Raw genomic sequence first — 16,485 nt, 5'->3', positions numbered from 1 at the left:
TCTCATCATCACTTGGATTTCAAGGAAGTATGAGTTAAGGAATGGGATTTTTGGCTATGGTTGGTGTGCACACTTTCTCTCATTGACCTCCTTATATAGTGATCATTCTGAGAAAGGGTTTAACAAACTTGTCATGTTACAATCGAATTATAGGGTCTAATACCAAACTCAACAGCCTCATACAACCAATTGTTTTGAAGGGATTGGTTGATGTTTGACTGTTGGTGTGCTGGGCTTCTTGATAGCTTTGCGCTGTTTCCCGTTTTGGGCTGGTCTTGCTGAATCTGTAGTCCTAGACTGTAATTACGCTTTTGACCCAAAAGTAAAACAGGGTAGAAGAGAGGAAAATAGGAGTGAAACCAATACATGAACAAAATTTGATGGGAAAATTGTGGTAATGGTTCTGCATTTTAACTAAATTAAAGTAATAGTTTTTTAATTAAAAATTTATTAGCATAAGTTCTTTAATTCTTTAAAACGTGCAGTTATGTTATTTTTCTTTAATTCATTTAGAACTTCTATCAAAACGAGTAACTTGTTACCCACATAAGGCTGAATTGAGTGGTAAATATAAAAAATCAAATGAGAAAAATTATAGCTATGGTTGCTCAACTTTAACTCAACTCTCTTAATTTTAACTAAATTGAAGTAAAGTTCTCTTAACTTTAACCCAATTATAACAATAATTCTTCTAATATAACTCATTTTGATGAAATTTATTAACAAAAATGATCATAATTACAATTGAATTAATGATTAAAACACCGTTGTTCTAATTGAATTAAAATTAAGGATATTGCTCCAATTTTTTTCAAAATTGATAGAAGGAAGAAGACGTGAAAGGCTCAACTTCTACACTGAACGAAAGACTGTTTCGTCGAATCGAGTTCTGATTGAAGCTTTCAGTCTCACACAAGTCTACAGGTAGAAATTTCGAATAATTTGTCTGAAATTGAAATTGAGAATTACGCATTTTGGGTTTTTTTTTCCTTCTAAATTTCTTGTATTATATAATTCAATTCACCATTGCTTAGTTGTATGATGAATTGATTCGAAAAAGGCGCACACTTTTACTCAAAGTACTTATTTTCCCACCAAATCATCTCTAATTGTTTTGCATTTGATTTTTATTTCCTGGGTTTTTTACTCAAAGTACTTATTTACATATCTAATTGAAGCTTAAATTTCGTTTCTTTTGCTGTTTTGGTTTGTGGGTATGATGCAGGTTTTGGGTATTTTTTGTTTTGTAATTTGACATGGCTGAGAGACAAGTGGTAGATCAACAGCACCAAAGTGATGCACAGATGCAATCTCAAATGGCTCCGAGGGAAGACATGGTTTCGTGTGTAATGGCGCTGGAGGCGGCTTTGCTTCCATGCTTGCCTGCCAGAGAGCTTCAAGCGATTGACCGCTCTCCCCACCCGTCTCATCAGAGTCAGTACCAATACCTAGCTCTACAAGTTTTCTGAGGATTTTTTTTCCCTTTTTTTTTTAAAGCTGTGTTGATGAAATGTTATCTTTTTGGGTGCATTCATGTTCGTTTCGGCTACTTTTTGTCTGTTGATTTCTACATTGATCAACTTGGAGAAAATGAACCTTGTAAGATAGCTGTGTAACGATTTAGAATTGGAGTATCTTGTGTTGGCCCTGGGGGAGAATATCGTATGTATTAAACTGGTTGGCTCACTCGGTTTTGGAGTATCTTGCTTCAGCTTTGGCATAGGAGCGTTTGAGTTATACTGAAACATAGGAGTTGGGTGATTGGAAGAGAAGGGTGGATAGTTTATTCAAATAATTGTGATGCAGGATTTCCAATTGTTTGGTATTTGAAAACTTTCATTTTGTTTAACAACCATAGGTGAAATCACTCTCAGATAACTGAGTGTTAGCCTTTGCTCTTTAGTTCTAAATACCGATAGAACTTGAAGATAACATAATATAATTCTGCCCGGAATAAAATTCACTCATGAGTACCGCGAGAGCTTCAATTCTGTCTGTTGTGCATATCTTATGATGGAAAAATTAGGTTCAAGAATACTGTCTGTACATGAGATCCTTCTCTTCGATGAAACATTCTGTTCCTTTAATCTTGTATACCCACCTGAAAAAGTCATCTTTTTCATTGGCTACAAAGTTCCATGGATCTTTAATCTTACCTTTGTAACAGGGTTGACGTGACCTGATGTTTGAGATGCAAGTAGTCACATGCATAAGCAGAGTTTTTTTATTCAATCATTTTATCGATCCTTATGACTGTCACTCTCTCTAAATTAGTGAACGAAGGTGAAGCGTCTTCTCTGATCCTGACTTGCACACGGTGCACCAGTGTTATTGCCTTCTCTTTTGCATTTCGTCTAATGGCGTTTATTTTGCTACTGCTCCAGTTGATGTGGAGCGGCATGCCAGAGACTTTATGGAAGCTGCCAAAAAGCTTCAACTGTACTTTATCAGTCTGCAACGTGAGGATCAGCCAACGAAGGCTGAACAACTAAGAAAGGTCATCTGAAGGCTGTGTTGTTTTAGCTTGTCCTTGGACTACTTATCACTGTTTCCTTAAAGTTGGTGCATTTTCATTTTTGCAGGAGATTGATGCAATGGAAGAGGAGTTGAGGATAAAGACCGAGATCATCAAGAAGCATGAAAGGTTGATCCAAGGGTGGAAAAAGGAGCTGAACGACCAATTGGACAAGCACAACACTGAGCTTGAGAGGGTTTAGTTACTTGAGCAATACAATTATAGTAATCTACGGGATTCCGTTTGTTGGTCGATCAATTTGTAGCATCCGTAAAGATTCTCTGTGTTCTTCTTAAACATCCTGTGCAATTCAACTCTATCGTGTACAAACTACGATCAGTAAAGATTAAAAATGTTGATTCTACAACCCATTTTGTTGCCAATGGTTCTTGCTTTGATTCTTATAAAGTTCAAGAGCATTCAATGAACAGAAAATGAAAATAACCGTAATTTCTCCAAATCTTCACTCGTTTTCTAGTTTTCGGCTTTAATCAGAGAAAACCGTAGCTTGCCTCTTTTCCTAATGTTCAGCTTTAATCCAAGCGGCCTACGCAAATGATTAAACTCTCTTTTTGCAGGAACAAAGCATTGCATTGCAAACAATACAATAAGTACAAGAGTTGGAGAACTTACCTTATCACGTTCTAGTTTCGAAACATGTGGCCTCATGGAGTTTCCTAAGCTTAAACCAGCCCATTGTTCTTGCAGTTCTCGGTCCCTTGATTCTTTACGAGTCACAGAGAATTTAATTTGGTCTTCTGGTTGCTGAGCAGCAGCTGCCTTCTCTCTTGGTCTCATGGAGTTTCCTAAGCTTAAACCTCCCCATTGTTCTTGCAGTTCTCTCTCCTTGTTTCTTTGCGATTTACCGAGTATCTAACTTGATCTTCTGGTTGCTGACCAGCACCATCCTTTTCTCTTTCGAGCCTTGATTTGTGTTTAACTAGAATTTGGTCCAAACCACATGCTTCGTCTGCACGTGAATGCAATTTTGCGTAACTTCTCTTCACTTCACTTGCTTGTTCCTCTGCACAGAACTTTATCTTCCCTTTCTCCAGTCTGGAAACATGTTTTACCAAAACTTTGTCCAATCCCTCGCACTGTGAATCACTGTTTCCCCCCTTTTTCTTTTCAAATGTACGATATTCATAATTGTTTCCCATTTCCAAGGCTTTCATTTTCACCCCTTCCAACGTGTGCATTGGTTTGACAAAGATCTTGTCTAAGCCATCTTCAGTCTCTATAGCTTCAGACGTCAAATTGTGAAGTGAGTTTGTTTCCACTGCACTAGATTTCACTTCTCCAACCTGCAATGAAGATCCAGTTCCATTTTGCTCCATCCTAGAATTCTCTTCAACATCCTTATTTAAATCGATATTTTGTTTCCCCACTGATCCTTCGTCAGAACAAGAACTAGCGTTTTCCTTTGGTTGTGCAACCGAAGCAGATGATTCAACTTTCTTCTTCAACTAAGGGAACCTAACTCCTTCATGTGTGTCAGCTTGCCTTCTGTTCTTTGCTTCCTGGACTTCCTTCTCAAGTCTCGAGACAAGTTTCACTAAGAACTTATCAAAGACGGGGAGTTCTGAGTCATTCTCTTTTTTGCGATTCAAAGCAGATGTTTCCACAAAGTTCTTCTTGGTCTCCTCAACTTCCTTTTCAAGCTTCGAAAAATGTTTAATCAGTGGACTTTCCAAGTCAGGGATGGCCTCAGATGATACTTTGTGTCCCTGTGAATTCTTTTGAAGCATCTCAAAATTTCCTCTTGAATTTTTCTTTGCCTCTTCGATCTCTCTCTCAAACTTTGAACCATGCTTCAGAAGGATGCTTCCCAAGCCCGGAATGGTTTCTGAACTGGCCTTCTCATCAACAGTTCTGTCAGAATTTTCTGCAGCTCCTTCTGTTGACTTATTCCTTTTATCCTTGGCTTCTTGCACTTCTCATTCAAATTTAGTCGTGTGCTTAACCAAAAACTTGTCTAGACTTGGGAGTTCTGATGCAGGTTGCTTCTTTCGAATCTCAGACTTCGCCACTGCTATTCTTTGTGGAAGGGTCTCAGCAGTAGAGCCTGAATCATGCAGCTTGCTTTCCGCTAAGGCAGCATTTAAACCACAAGTAGCAATTATAGTGGCAAGAGAAGAGAGTTCATCTTCTTGCAAACATTGAAGTCTCTCGAGCATCATGTCCACTATCTTTGCCATATTAAGTTTACCAAAAGACTGCCTTCTGTTTTCCTCTGTCTCGCCTCTAAATCTGCCATTTTTTTCTGATTCAAATCATTGGAAATGGTATTATCTTTCTGAGACACTGCTTTAAGTTCTGATCCAGATTCTGATTCACATTCTGAAGTAAACTCAGACGATTCATGATTATTTTCAACTGTATCGGTATCAGGGTTCTCGCTAATCTTCTGAAGCAGTTCTTTAAATTCATCTTTATCAAAAGATGGGTAGTTTCCGAGCCGTACTAGTGCAATCTTTACAGCTGCAGCTACTTCTTTATCAACCTCAAATGCAGTCTCAAAAGATTCTGTGAACGTGTGAGTAGTAGACCCTCCGCCATTAACAATGGATGTTTCTATTTTACAGGGCTTCCGAGGACAATTTGGCTTGTCATACATGATAACACCCACGGCAGTTGCCTCTTCAAAAGCTTCAGCTTCAGCTTTATCTACTTCCAACGGCTGCGCTTCAGCTTCTTTGCTTTGGATCCTGAAATGAAAAACACAAAAAGTTGCAAGTACGAAATTACCTATTAAAAGTTCAAATACTCATGTCTACAATCCACCCAACAATCACCTTGCTGCCTTAAGTATTCGACACCAAGATGCTTCCACCAAAGCGGCTTTTCGTGCAGCTTCTTTTGCTGCCATTTTCTCCCCTAGGACTTTTTGAGTAATGTGGATTAGAATTGCTTAGAGTCTCATCGAGAGTTAAATTCATCGCATCTACTTCCTGTGAAAAGACAATAATTAGTAATCTGATTAACATGGAAGTTAATCCAGATAAAATGCGAGTGTTTATTAAAGAGAGAAGCGAAACCTGCAGCATTTTGATCTTCCTGTTGAGGTAGGAGTCCGCTTTTTTTTCCCAGGAACCAGTTCAGCGGGGAGGTTCTACGATGAGAAGGCTTCTTGATTTGTAATGTGGATTTGTTAACAGAATTCAGGGTTGATAGGCTAGCCTCTTTCAGACTTCTAATCTGCAGTTTTGAAAAAAATGAAGAAAAGAGGGATGTAAAGCTAAACGAAACGGAAACAACAGGACTTGGAACAAGATCGCCATTTGGTATCGGAAAAAAGACATAAGAACATCGAAATATAGACACACAAACACCAATTTGTAAGGCCTACATACTCAAATGTCAAGTTAAATAAACAAATAAACACATTCAGCATCACAAAAATGTAGAGAGATTTACCTGCACGGTAAATCATTTCATCTCTTCACTCTTCAGCCAAACAAATATTTACCTCTTTCTTTACAACATCCATTGTATGATTGTAATGATAAAGATATCTTACCAAGTGCAAGCCATATGAAATTAAGCAAATGACGGTTAGAACTTTAAGTCAAAATAAAAATAAAGCTAAAACTGGACGCCTCGTTTGGTGTCTAGGAATGGCTCGGATAGATTCCATAAATGTTGAATGAAAAAGGGATGCCAACTTGCATATCTTGTCCGAGCGAAGGTAGAAGATGGATTATCCATGAAGAAATCATATCCCTCCCAATCCCCACACAAAGGTGTTGGAAATTATATATTATAATATGAAATATTATATTATATAATTTTAATAATTGAATGAAAAATATTGTTAACCAATTTCTTAGAAAGGTTATGTTGTTTAGGTGTATTCCCATGATAAGTGATGTATACTTATAGATGAAAAGTTACATCTATTTAATAAGTAGAAATTGGATTCTTTATAAACCCAGGAAACCATTGGTATTATATACAAAAAATTAGAGTTAATTTTTACTCTTGAGAAATAAGGTTTCCCCACTTTGTTTCTCTCATGCTTTGTGAGTCAAATTCCGAGTCGAGTCTTGATAGTACGAAATATATAAAGTTCGCCAGAGTCCGAAGATTGAAGTGCTTTGACTTCGGATTATAGATTGTTGAATCCTGGGAGACGGACACCTACCGAATTCCAAGCACAAGAGTAGGGGCGAAATTCTGTCTTTAGGACATTGCATTTATGCAAGCCTTCTCCAAGTTTGTTAGTTTTTCTAACGTTCTCTTTAGTTGTTTATATTAATCTCATATATAATTGATGTTGTGAATTTCTTTATGATTATTATCATTGGAATTATATTGTTATTTTTCATATTTTCTAATATTGTTCCAACAATCTAAAGACAAAAATTTATCTCTATGCAATAATTAGAAAATGTGATGATGTGTTTGTAAGATGTTTATGCAGTATAGGAGAAAAGCAGAGGGAAAACGTAAGCATTAGTGTTTACTTGATTCGTGCCTTTTGCATTGTATGATGTTTAAAACTTGACAGTTATTATGGCTAGAAGTAAGTGTCTCCTGTCAAAGAATGACTAAGGGCTGGTTTGGTATTGCTGTGCTTTGAAAAAAAGCTACTTCTGCTGTGAGAATAAGCAGCTGTGAAATAAAGCAGCAGAGTGTTTGGTAAACTTTTTTGTAAAAGTGCTTTTGAAAAAAAAAAAACAGTATTAGAGTGTTTGGTATACTTTTATATAAAACAGATGTGAAAAAAAGCCGGTTTTCCAAAGCTGGGTTTTGCAGCTTCTTGTTTTTGGCTTTTTTCACCCAAAACTGTGAAAAAAAGCTGAAGCTAAGTGTTTACCAAACACAAAAACAGCTCCCAGCTTTTTTTGATACCAGCTTTTTTCAGAATCACCTCAGTACCAAATCAGGTATAAGAGACATAGATGAACAGATAAAACCGAACATAAATATGCGCCATATGGTATAGTAGTTCATAGCACAGAATACTAGTACTAGTCCGTGGGATTAGTTCCTTTATAAGGAAGGAAATTCATTTGAATTTGATGCATTTAATTGATATGTTGCCAACGATTTGATGCATTTAAATGACTGTATTTAATTTGTATGATTGTTTGATTTTGATGACTTGTAGTCCAATCGCTAACCATTGTGGCTATTAAAATATGTTTTCTTAACCACGTTGTTATGAAGTGATTTCTATAACAGAATCAAATTGATATGCAGTATTTCATTAGTTTATTAGTATGAATATATCCCATTTATTTAAAAATGGAAGATGAAGTGGCCTTATGATCAGGAAAGGCATGTCTTGATTGGGAGATGCAAAACACTGCATATATTTTGACGAAGCCATATATGGGCTTGATATTCCAGGCTAATGTTTGGCTGGTGTTTAATTTTTACTGGAAAAGAAAATGAAATGGGATTCGGTGCCCTTAACCAACACAATCAGTTCTGATTGGTGAGTTTTGGTGGTTGATCGAAACCACACGTGGCTCTTTATTTGAAAGAATATATGTTGCGAAGTAGTATCGTCAAGTTTAGAAAGAAAAATTTTTGAACCAATCAAATGGATTGATGATTGATCTGCATATGCAACATGTTTGGCTGCAGTGAGATGCAGTTTTCATCTATTTCTGTTGTGATCAATATAATGATCCGTATATATCTTTGAGTTTGTTATTATATGTGATTTAATATCAACATGAAACTAATGGGATAGTTGGTGGGACACCGGATACGGCTATTGGAACTCTTTATTTGGAAAGATCTGTCCCTTGGAAGGCATGCAAACATGGCTTATGAAATCAATTTGATATACTGTTTTAGACTTTGAAATTATCTCAGCCACATAAGTGTTGTTGGGATTCCTGCATCGATTTCTGGAAATTTCAGTTTTCCCAAAAAGTTTATTAGTCATAAGCAGACACATAAAATTTTGGATTTAGTTTGTAAGCAACAGTCGTGTATCTTCCAAAGTGCACGTGTAGATGCTTAGACTCTTTGGTACTCACGTAACTGAAAGTATCAAGGAGCGGTGGTTTCATAATGATTTAATGAAAAGACATGATCACTTCGTGTGTATCATTTGGTGCTATTTCCATAGTGTAACCATTCCATCACAAATGTGGTTCCGTTCGGAATGGTGTGATCAGGCCACTACATGGCAGCTGTTCCAGAAAGTGCAAAGAATTGCAACTCTGTTTGGAGGGAAACTAGTATGCAGAAATCAAGGGCTGCATAAATCCCGAGTACATTGCTTTATGAGATGGTGCAAGTAATTGCACAACATTGCAGTAACGCACATTCATATTCAACTGACAAAAATATAGTTATCTATATTTTCTGATAAAAATATGCAATGCCTGTAGACTGAAAAGTCCTGGTCTATGTTAGTAATCGGAAAGTCAATGAATTTGACTTGGGTTGTATAACAGAAAAAGTGGTGGTTCTTTGTCAAATCATAGAGTCTGACTTGAAACGCTGACGATTGAATCATGAGTGTCAAGACTTACTTCGTAAGGATAAAGCATCTTATAGTAAGGCACTAGCCATAAGAACTTTAAAGATTCTACATAAGGGCTAGTGAGAGAACCCAATGTGAGTAAATTGTAGGGGAGTGACATAGTTATATTTGGATAATATGTCAACTTAAGAAGAATGACAAAGTAATTTGCTTATAGAAAGAGATAAAGATTATCTCTTACAATGGTATTTTAAGGCATTGAAAGATTAGAGACCTACTGCAAAGTACTTTAAATGTGGGGGAGTTTACCCAAGTGTTAGTAAATTACTTAGTAATTAAGTCCTAATATAATTTTGAGGACTTGACATCTCAAACAATGTTAAAAAACTACTCTCGTATGAAATATAATTTCATAAGATGGATTGTGCACACCATTAAAGATAGTCAACCTAGTAGTGGATCCAATTATTAAAGGTTTGATTAGAGAGTAAGTTGATTATCGAGGGGAATGAGGCTAAAGCCAACATAACTAATGAATCAGCCGGACGGAAACCTAACTTAATTGATTGGAGATCCCATGGTCTAAGTTTAATAGGCAAACTGGTTGAGCATGATTCAAAGAAGTTAACACACTATATACCTCATTCTTATGGTGGAAGAAGTGTGTTGTTTACAGAAGTTTTAGGATGTATATTTATACTTAATGACAATGATATCTTATAAATAAGAGGAATAGAGCAAACTATTCTTAATCAGTGGTCACCTATGTGAGAGTAGAAATGGGTCGCTTCTATGAGTATGAGATGGCTAAATTCTCTAAAGCTCTCATGAATCCGGGATTTGTTCAGGACCAAAATGAACACAACCGTATGAACATGAATATATTAGGATTAGTGATGTGTGTTGCTTATTGTCTCGGTTTACTACTGCAGTAAACAGTTCAAGATTCTATATTCATTGCATCACCAAGTAAATCCGATAAGTATTCACTAGGGTAGGTTCAAGTCCAAAAGACATCTCATCCGATGCATCTCTTGTCCGCCTGTACTCTCAAATTCTTCCAAATTTTACATTCATGCGGGGGATTGTTGGAAATTATATATTATATATGAAATATTATAATATATAATTTTAATAATTGAATGAAAAATATTGCTAACCAATTTCTTAGAAAGGTTATGTTGTTTAGGTGTATTCCCATGATAAGTGATGTATACTTATAGATGAAAAGTTAAATCTCTTTAATAAGTAGAAATTGGATTCTTTATAAACCCATGAAACCATCGGTATTATATACAAAAAATTAGAGTTAATTTTTACTTTTGAGAAATAGGGTTTCCCCACTTTGTTTCTCTCATGCTTTATGAGTCAAATTCCGAGTCGAGTCTTGAGAGTACAAAATATATAAAGTTCGCTAGAGTCCGAAGATTGAAGTGCTTTGACTTCAGATTATAGATTGTTGAATCCTGGGAGACGGACGCCTACCGAATTACAAGCACAAGAGTAGGGCGAAATTCTGTCTTTAGGACATTGCATTTATGCAAGCCTCAATCTCTAAGTTTGTTAGTTTTTCTAACTTTCTCTTTAGTTGTTTATATTAATCTCATATATAATTGATGTTGTGAATTTCTTTATCATTATTATCATTGGAATTATATTGTTATTTTTTATATTTTCTAATATTGCTCCAACAAAAGGTAGGATTAGGACGGAGAAGTTTTCTTCATGGCCAATCCAATCCAACCTTCACCTGAACAAAATATTAGTGCGCAATTTCTAGGGCTTTTGGAAATTCAATTGGCTTCAATCCCAACAATGAAGGGAAAAAGCCACGGGTGTAGGGCTCTAGATCAGTGAAAACCAGAAATTAAAGTACCAAATCAAAACCGAACAATAATATTGCTTGCTGGAGAGGTCCTAGGGTTTCAAATCCAAGCCAATCCAATTGCAAAAACGAACAGAGAATCGATAAACCGAAACAAAGAAATGGATCATATCCAAGAGTCTTGAATCTGAACGGAAAGTCGAAAGAATTATACCTTTCCGACCTTGGGGCTGGCGGAGACTGGCTCGCCGCCGGCGTTTTCTTTGTTGTCTGTATCAAGCACGACCTCGTTGGAGCCGTGCTTGTCCGACACGGTGATGCAGCCCAAGTCCAAGCAGCCGAGGTCCATGGCCAATAATCTCTGAGGAGACGAACGGGGATCAAGAGTCGGAGTCCAAACCGACGAGAATTTCGATAGGGAATTGTAGAATTTGAGAGAAGAATGCGATTAGAAATGGGAAGATTTTGCTTCAGATGCAATTTTGCAGAGAGAGAGAGAGGAGAGGGGTTTATCGTGTTTCAAATGGGGAAGTAGCCGTTACAGTCTAGGGGCCAACGGTCCTTTTAATATGAAGTTGCCTTATTTGTGCCGTTGTGTGGAGGATACGCGGGAAATCACTCTAATCTCACACTACCCGTCAAACGACTCAAACCCCACTTGAGCTTCTCGTGAACATGAGGACGACTCTGTTCTTAAACTATAATACTTCGTTTGTTCTTGTTGTAGTAGACACTTTCAACTTTATGGAATATGCAGTGTCAAAACATTTGATTTTCAAACACGGTGAAATAGGGTATTCTTCTTGAACTCGCTACGTAGTTCAAACCCTCCCCCTTTCAAAAGTTCTCATGAATTTAGTATAACTTAGCCTACTGTTTGTCAAAACATTTTATTTTCAGACACAGTAAAACACGACTGAGATACAACATCTTATAGTTTTAAAAGGGTTCTACATTGTAATTTTTAATATAAAGGGTCAAATTATAGTGTTTAAAAGTATAAACATCTACCTTTGTGGGTTTTTTTGGTGGGATGATGGAAGATGAACATGATTCCTATGTCTTGCCAATATTTATAAGGAAACTCAAAATTTCGATTTTTCACCAAGAACTCACGATTCAAAGTACCATTTTACATTTTGGCCTTTTCATTATTTAGCTGTAAAGCTACACAAAAATCCTTCTACAAGTGACATGGTTTTCAAGGCATCCGGCAGTTCAAGCAGCACCCGATCATCGACCTGTACATCCAAGACCAATTGTAGTGCTACTGCAAGAACCTGGTTCATTGTCCAGCACTGACTACACTATGGACTGTCGTAATCACCAGTTCCGAAAACAACTCTTAATCCATATCTTCTTGGTTTCTAATCCACTTTGTTGCAACCCACTTTTACCCTTTGCTTACAGGGCAGCTTCCGTGAAGAGATGTCTGCAATTTGTTTACACATTCGAGATGAGGAGAATAAACCACGAAAGATAAGCACCACAAGAGACTCTTTGTTTAATCACCGGTAAGAGTGTGAGAAAGAAAGAGAACCAAAATGACCGTTCCAATTTTCAAGCCCTCAACAGTTGTTGATCCTCTGTATACGGACAACTTCCCCAAATAATATGTATGCCAAAGGAAATGGAAACATGTTTCCCATCCCACTTCACATCGTTCACATAATTCACAAATGGAAAAAAGCATCAGAGATTTGATTTAAGATAAGGAATTTACCGGATCTATTGTGCCATTTCGAAACACCGAATAAAATAAAAGTCCATCCCCTTGCTTCGGCATAATTTTTAAACCGATGCATTTCTTGTAATCATAGCTCATACCCATCTCTGCACCATTTTGCGAATAACAGTGGTAGGATGAGTACCTGGAAATATATCACTTACATTTGAAAATAATAGTAAGTGTTAAAATTAACCAACCTCAAAAGGGAACATGGTTTCTCCACCTTCTTCAACATTAGACAGAAACAACAAGAAGGAAGCAAACTGCAAAATTGAGTGTGATGGAGCAACAATTAAGTGTCACTGGTTTAATAAAGAAGCAACATCAATATCTACAGAAAGGTGAAATCACGGGCTAAAAAAATGGAAATTCCGCCTAACCTATAATCATATATTTGTTTCAAACAATTTGGTGTGACGCAATATACTCCAATGACATAACTAGAAAAGTTTCCAATGGAAATACCATTTGATAATCCGTCATTATAAGTTTGTTCATCACCTCAAGTGAAACAAAACAAGCCTCATTTTAAAATATGTATTGCTGAAGATGAAATACAAAAAAGCCATAAGTTGACAAGCACAACTGATTTCTTCGGAAGTAAAATGGTTACCCATTATTGCCAATAAAAACTCATGTTATGAACATGACATAACGTTCAAGTAAATTCATGAAGATTGCTTATTGGTATGCTACTATAGAGATTACTGTCCAGGTCCACAATTCTGATGACAAATCACTTGGTTCTTTTTTCATATATTCATTTATTTTATTTTTTTGGCTGGTGGGGGTCATTATTAGGTGCATAAACAAGCAAACTATCATATCAAAATACCAGGGATCTTCTAATTGACAGGAACCAGCAAAAAACAGGGTGGAATATGATACAGATCATAACCGAAAACATTAAGGAGATGCTTGTTAAGTATGTACTCTTTGGCTTTTCTGTTGGCCACATTCCATTGGATGGAATGCATCATAATGAGAATCGTACTTCTGGCCAATCTCATACCGCAAAACATTGAATGCCTGCAATATGATGATACTGCCACATTACTCATATTAATTTAGACTTGCTCTGTGATGAAAGGTTAACATTATACAAAGTTTGTGAAAGTAGAAACATTATTAGATACACCATTTTCTTTTTGCAAAAAAGAAAATAATTGTTTTTTTCTATAAAAAGAAAAATGCTAAAAGTAGCATTCAAACCTACATGAACAATGAAAACCATTTGCTTAATGGCTTTGAAATTCCAATTCATTCTTATGCATTACCCCAAAGAATACATAGTTAATAAAAAAAATACCTCGCCATGGGTTCTTGGTAAAATTGTTGCCCTGGCTATCTTTTCCTCAATAATATCCAGGACTCCACTATCGTCTTCTGATGCGCTAATAAATGTGCCTGAAATATAATCAAGTATAAACTGACAGTTAATGTAACGAGCTGAGAAAAGTTCTCTGTAAAGTACCTTAAAACTAGCACATGCAACATTGATCATCACCAAAAAGTCCAACCAATGGCGATTTGTTGTGTTCTATGAGATAAAACCAATGCAACATCCAACACATAACTTGATGAAAGAAGGTATGAGAGTGTTATGATACAGAAGGTGAAGTGGCAAGGACCTTTCAGAAATCATCTTCCATGACATCCCTGCCAATTTTTTTTCTTGTCAACGGGTTTCAGGAAACATTAAACTGATAGTTTTACAAACTTTACAAAGATGAAGGCACTTACATAAGCTAGTATAGCAGAATTCTAGAAATTTTTACTGGTAGTTTGAAGAAACATAAAACATGAACTCAAATGATATTGTAGTTCACTTTGCAAGTCACAGAACAAAACATGCCCTGACTCATAGGAGAATAAGAGTCTCAACTTGTCAAGTACACTAAAAAACGAAGGTTCAGTCCGAAGAAAATAATCATAATAATGTATTATCTAGAGCATCTCACAGCACTATGACGACCCCATCATATTACCGTAGGTATGATATCACTTTCTTGTACATAATTTGGATCAGGGATCAACTGTGTTTTTAAAATTCTAGGATGACAAACTCATGTGGAAGAAAATGAATTAAGTAGACATTCTTTCAACCATTCCTCTCCATCAATTATAACTTTAGAGTCAATGGGACCGCCCCGCTTATCGGGGAAAAATTGTTTTTGTCAACACACATCATGAGCTCCCAGATACTCAAATCTAAAGATTTTAATTTTTTAATGGTAAAGATGCTTAAGGATTGTGCAGCAATGGAGAAATAATTAAAGAGAAAGTTATTCTTCCCCACAGTCTTGTGATTACCAAATAGTAACTCATCCAACACCTTGAATTGGTCCCTCCCTTTCTTTTTCCCCACCTAAAATTCTCAATCATTATACCTATTCAAGTGCTCACCGTGTTGAGACGATACAACTCGAAAAACGAAAGAAAAAGATACCTTGTTCGAGTCCCCTTTGTGCTCTCGGCAGTCTCTCCCTTTCGCAATGCCAATGTGGAAGGCCGGAGCTTCATCTTTGCCATCTCAATCACCCTTTCGCACTGCTCCGCAGTTGCAAATCTCGGAAAATACAGAACGCGCGGTCTCCAACTCAAAACCTGCCCGATCCAACAAGTCACAAAAAAACCAATTGATCGAATTAAGCAAAAAAAAGATATTACTGATCACCTGGAATGGAATCGACGGGATAAAGCTGTCTCCGGTGTCACCCTGCAGTATTGGACAGTGATCTTCGTCGTCTTCCGATTCCAGCGTTCTGGAGACGGGTCGAGAGCCGGAGAGGAAGAGAGAGACGGAGGCATGGGGGAGGAGGGTGGAGATGAACAAGCCGGCGAAGAAGAAGAGGGAGCAGAGGAGGAACCTCCAAAATTGAAACCGAACCAATAAAGTTTGGTTCAGTTCAGTTTTTTCTTTTTTCGGTTTTTTTTTTTTTTTTTTTTTTTTTTTTTTTTTTTTTCAGTTTTCAGTTTTTTTGAACCCATCCTACGATTTAGTAGTATACTTTTTTGTTGTCTTATAATTCATATTCGATTCTTATTAAAGATGAATTTCAATCACTTATCGTTTGTTCATAAATAAAAAATATATATAGCTCATCATGCCAAAAAGGTATGGGGCTGGCCAAGCTTGCCCCTCCTCACCCCCCTTTTTTTGGAGGAAAACTTACGTAGGATTTTGCTTGTCATTAAACTTTTCTGACTGACATTATAATCTAATAAAAACTTATCTTTTCTACTAATTAATATATATCATGGGATTAATCAAACGGTTCATTTTTTTTTCCACTTCACATCCCTCTCCTCTTTCTTCCGAAATTTACTAACTTTTTTTTCCACTTCACATCCCTCTCCTCTTTCTTCCGAAATTTACTAACATGAGCGTGTGGCAATTTGCTCATTTACATCTTATTCTTTATTATTTATTTGTAATTATTATTTATGTTTAATTTGCATTTTTAAGCACTTTGCTCGTTTACATCTTATTCTTTATAGGATGAATTAGGTTCTCATCCCTTACTTGGAAACTTTTTTTATTTTTCATTTTTTATCAATGTCCCTTAACTTCTCTCCATGTCATTATTTGAATGTTAAATTACTTACAAGTAATCATATGTCAATTTAAAAAAAAATGAAAAACTTATTAATAATTTCCACATATATATTTTTATTTTTTTCTCCATATATTTCTATTTATAATTTGTACTTTTTTTTTAATTTATATAATTTGTACCCATAATTTTGAATTTTAATATTTACCCATATTTTTTATTTAATTTGTATTTGTACCCATATTTTTTTTTTTTATGAATGTACCTGTACTTATTTTATGTTTTAAAATATATCATTATTTTTTTGCTAGAACTATGTGAATAACAATATTACCCTATCATAATAATTGTTTTATTATAAAACTATTATTTGAATTTGTTTAACTTTCATAATTTGTAGGAAATAATGCT

General features: G+C 36.0%; 2 protein-coding genes and 1 pseudogene across 5 annotated transcripts; 1 reads left to right on the top strand and 2 right to left on the bottom strand.

The window, feature by feature from the left end:
* The first annotated feature begins 771 nt into the window (after positions 1-771).
* On the top strand, positions 772-2,882 carry LOC137729936 (mediator of RNA polymerase II transcription subunit 28). Of its 3 annotated transcripts, none has more exons than XM_088678309.1 (5): positions 772-924; positions 1,226-1,434; positions 2,275-2,283; positions 2,385-2,497; positions 2,583-2,882. In XM_088678309.1, exons 2-5 carry the CDS (start codon positions 1,257-1,259, stop codon positions 2,715-2,717), a joined length of 435 nt encoding a protein of 144 aa, XP_088534435.1. In that variant the 5' UTR covers positions 772-924; positions 1,226-1,256; the 3' UTR covers positions 2,718-2,882. The 3 variants fall into 3 exon arrangements, with proteins under 3 accessions (XP_088534435.1, XP_068325086.2, XP_088534436.1); XM_088678310.1 differs by lacking the exon at positions 772-924 and adding an exon at positions 931-1,079; XM_068468985.2 differs by lacking the exon at positions 2,275-2,283.
* A 120-nt stretch (positions 2,883-3,002) lies between these two features.
* LOC137728181 (uncharacterized) lies at positions 3,003-11,303 on the bottom strand (annotated as a pseudogene). The gene is made up of 6 exons (XR_015952530.1): positions 11,003-11,303; positions 5,554-5,713; positions 5,311-5,466; positions 3,420-5,223; positions 3,149-3,291; positions 3,003-3,062 (listed from the first exon to the last, which is right to left on the bottom strand). The product of XR_015952530.1 is annotated as an uncharacterized LOC137728181 (transcript).
* A 557-nt stretch (positions 11,304-11,860) lies between these two features.
* On the bottom strand, positions 11,861-15,328 carry LOC137729376 (putative prolyl 4-hydroxylase 9). Its single transcript, XM_088678052.1, is given in 7 exon segments — positions 11,861-12,220; positions 12,512-12,631; positions 12,715-12,780; positions 13,451-13,546; positions 13,827-13,924; positions 14,967-15,034; positions 15,195-15,328. Coding segments are annotated over 7 exon segments (669 nt in total). The 3' UTR covers positions 11,861-12,133.
* Positions 15,329-16,485: the final 1,157 nt, after the last annotated feature.

This window comes from Pyrus communis, chromosome 10 (assembly GCF_041283825.1).
Source record: "Pyrus communis isolate YQ-2024b chromosome 10, ASM4128382v1, whole genome shotgun sequence".
Taxonomy (NCBI): domain Eukaryota; kingdom Viridiplantae; phylum Streptophyta; class Magnoliopsida; order Rosales; family Rosaceae; genus Pyrus; species Pyrus communis.
This window is presented reverse-complemented; position numbering and strand designations above follow the sequence as displayed.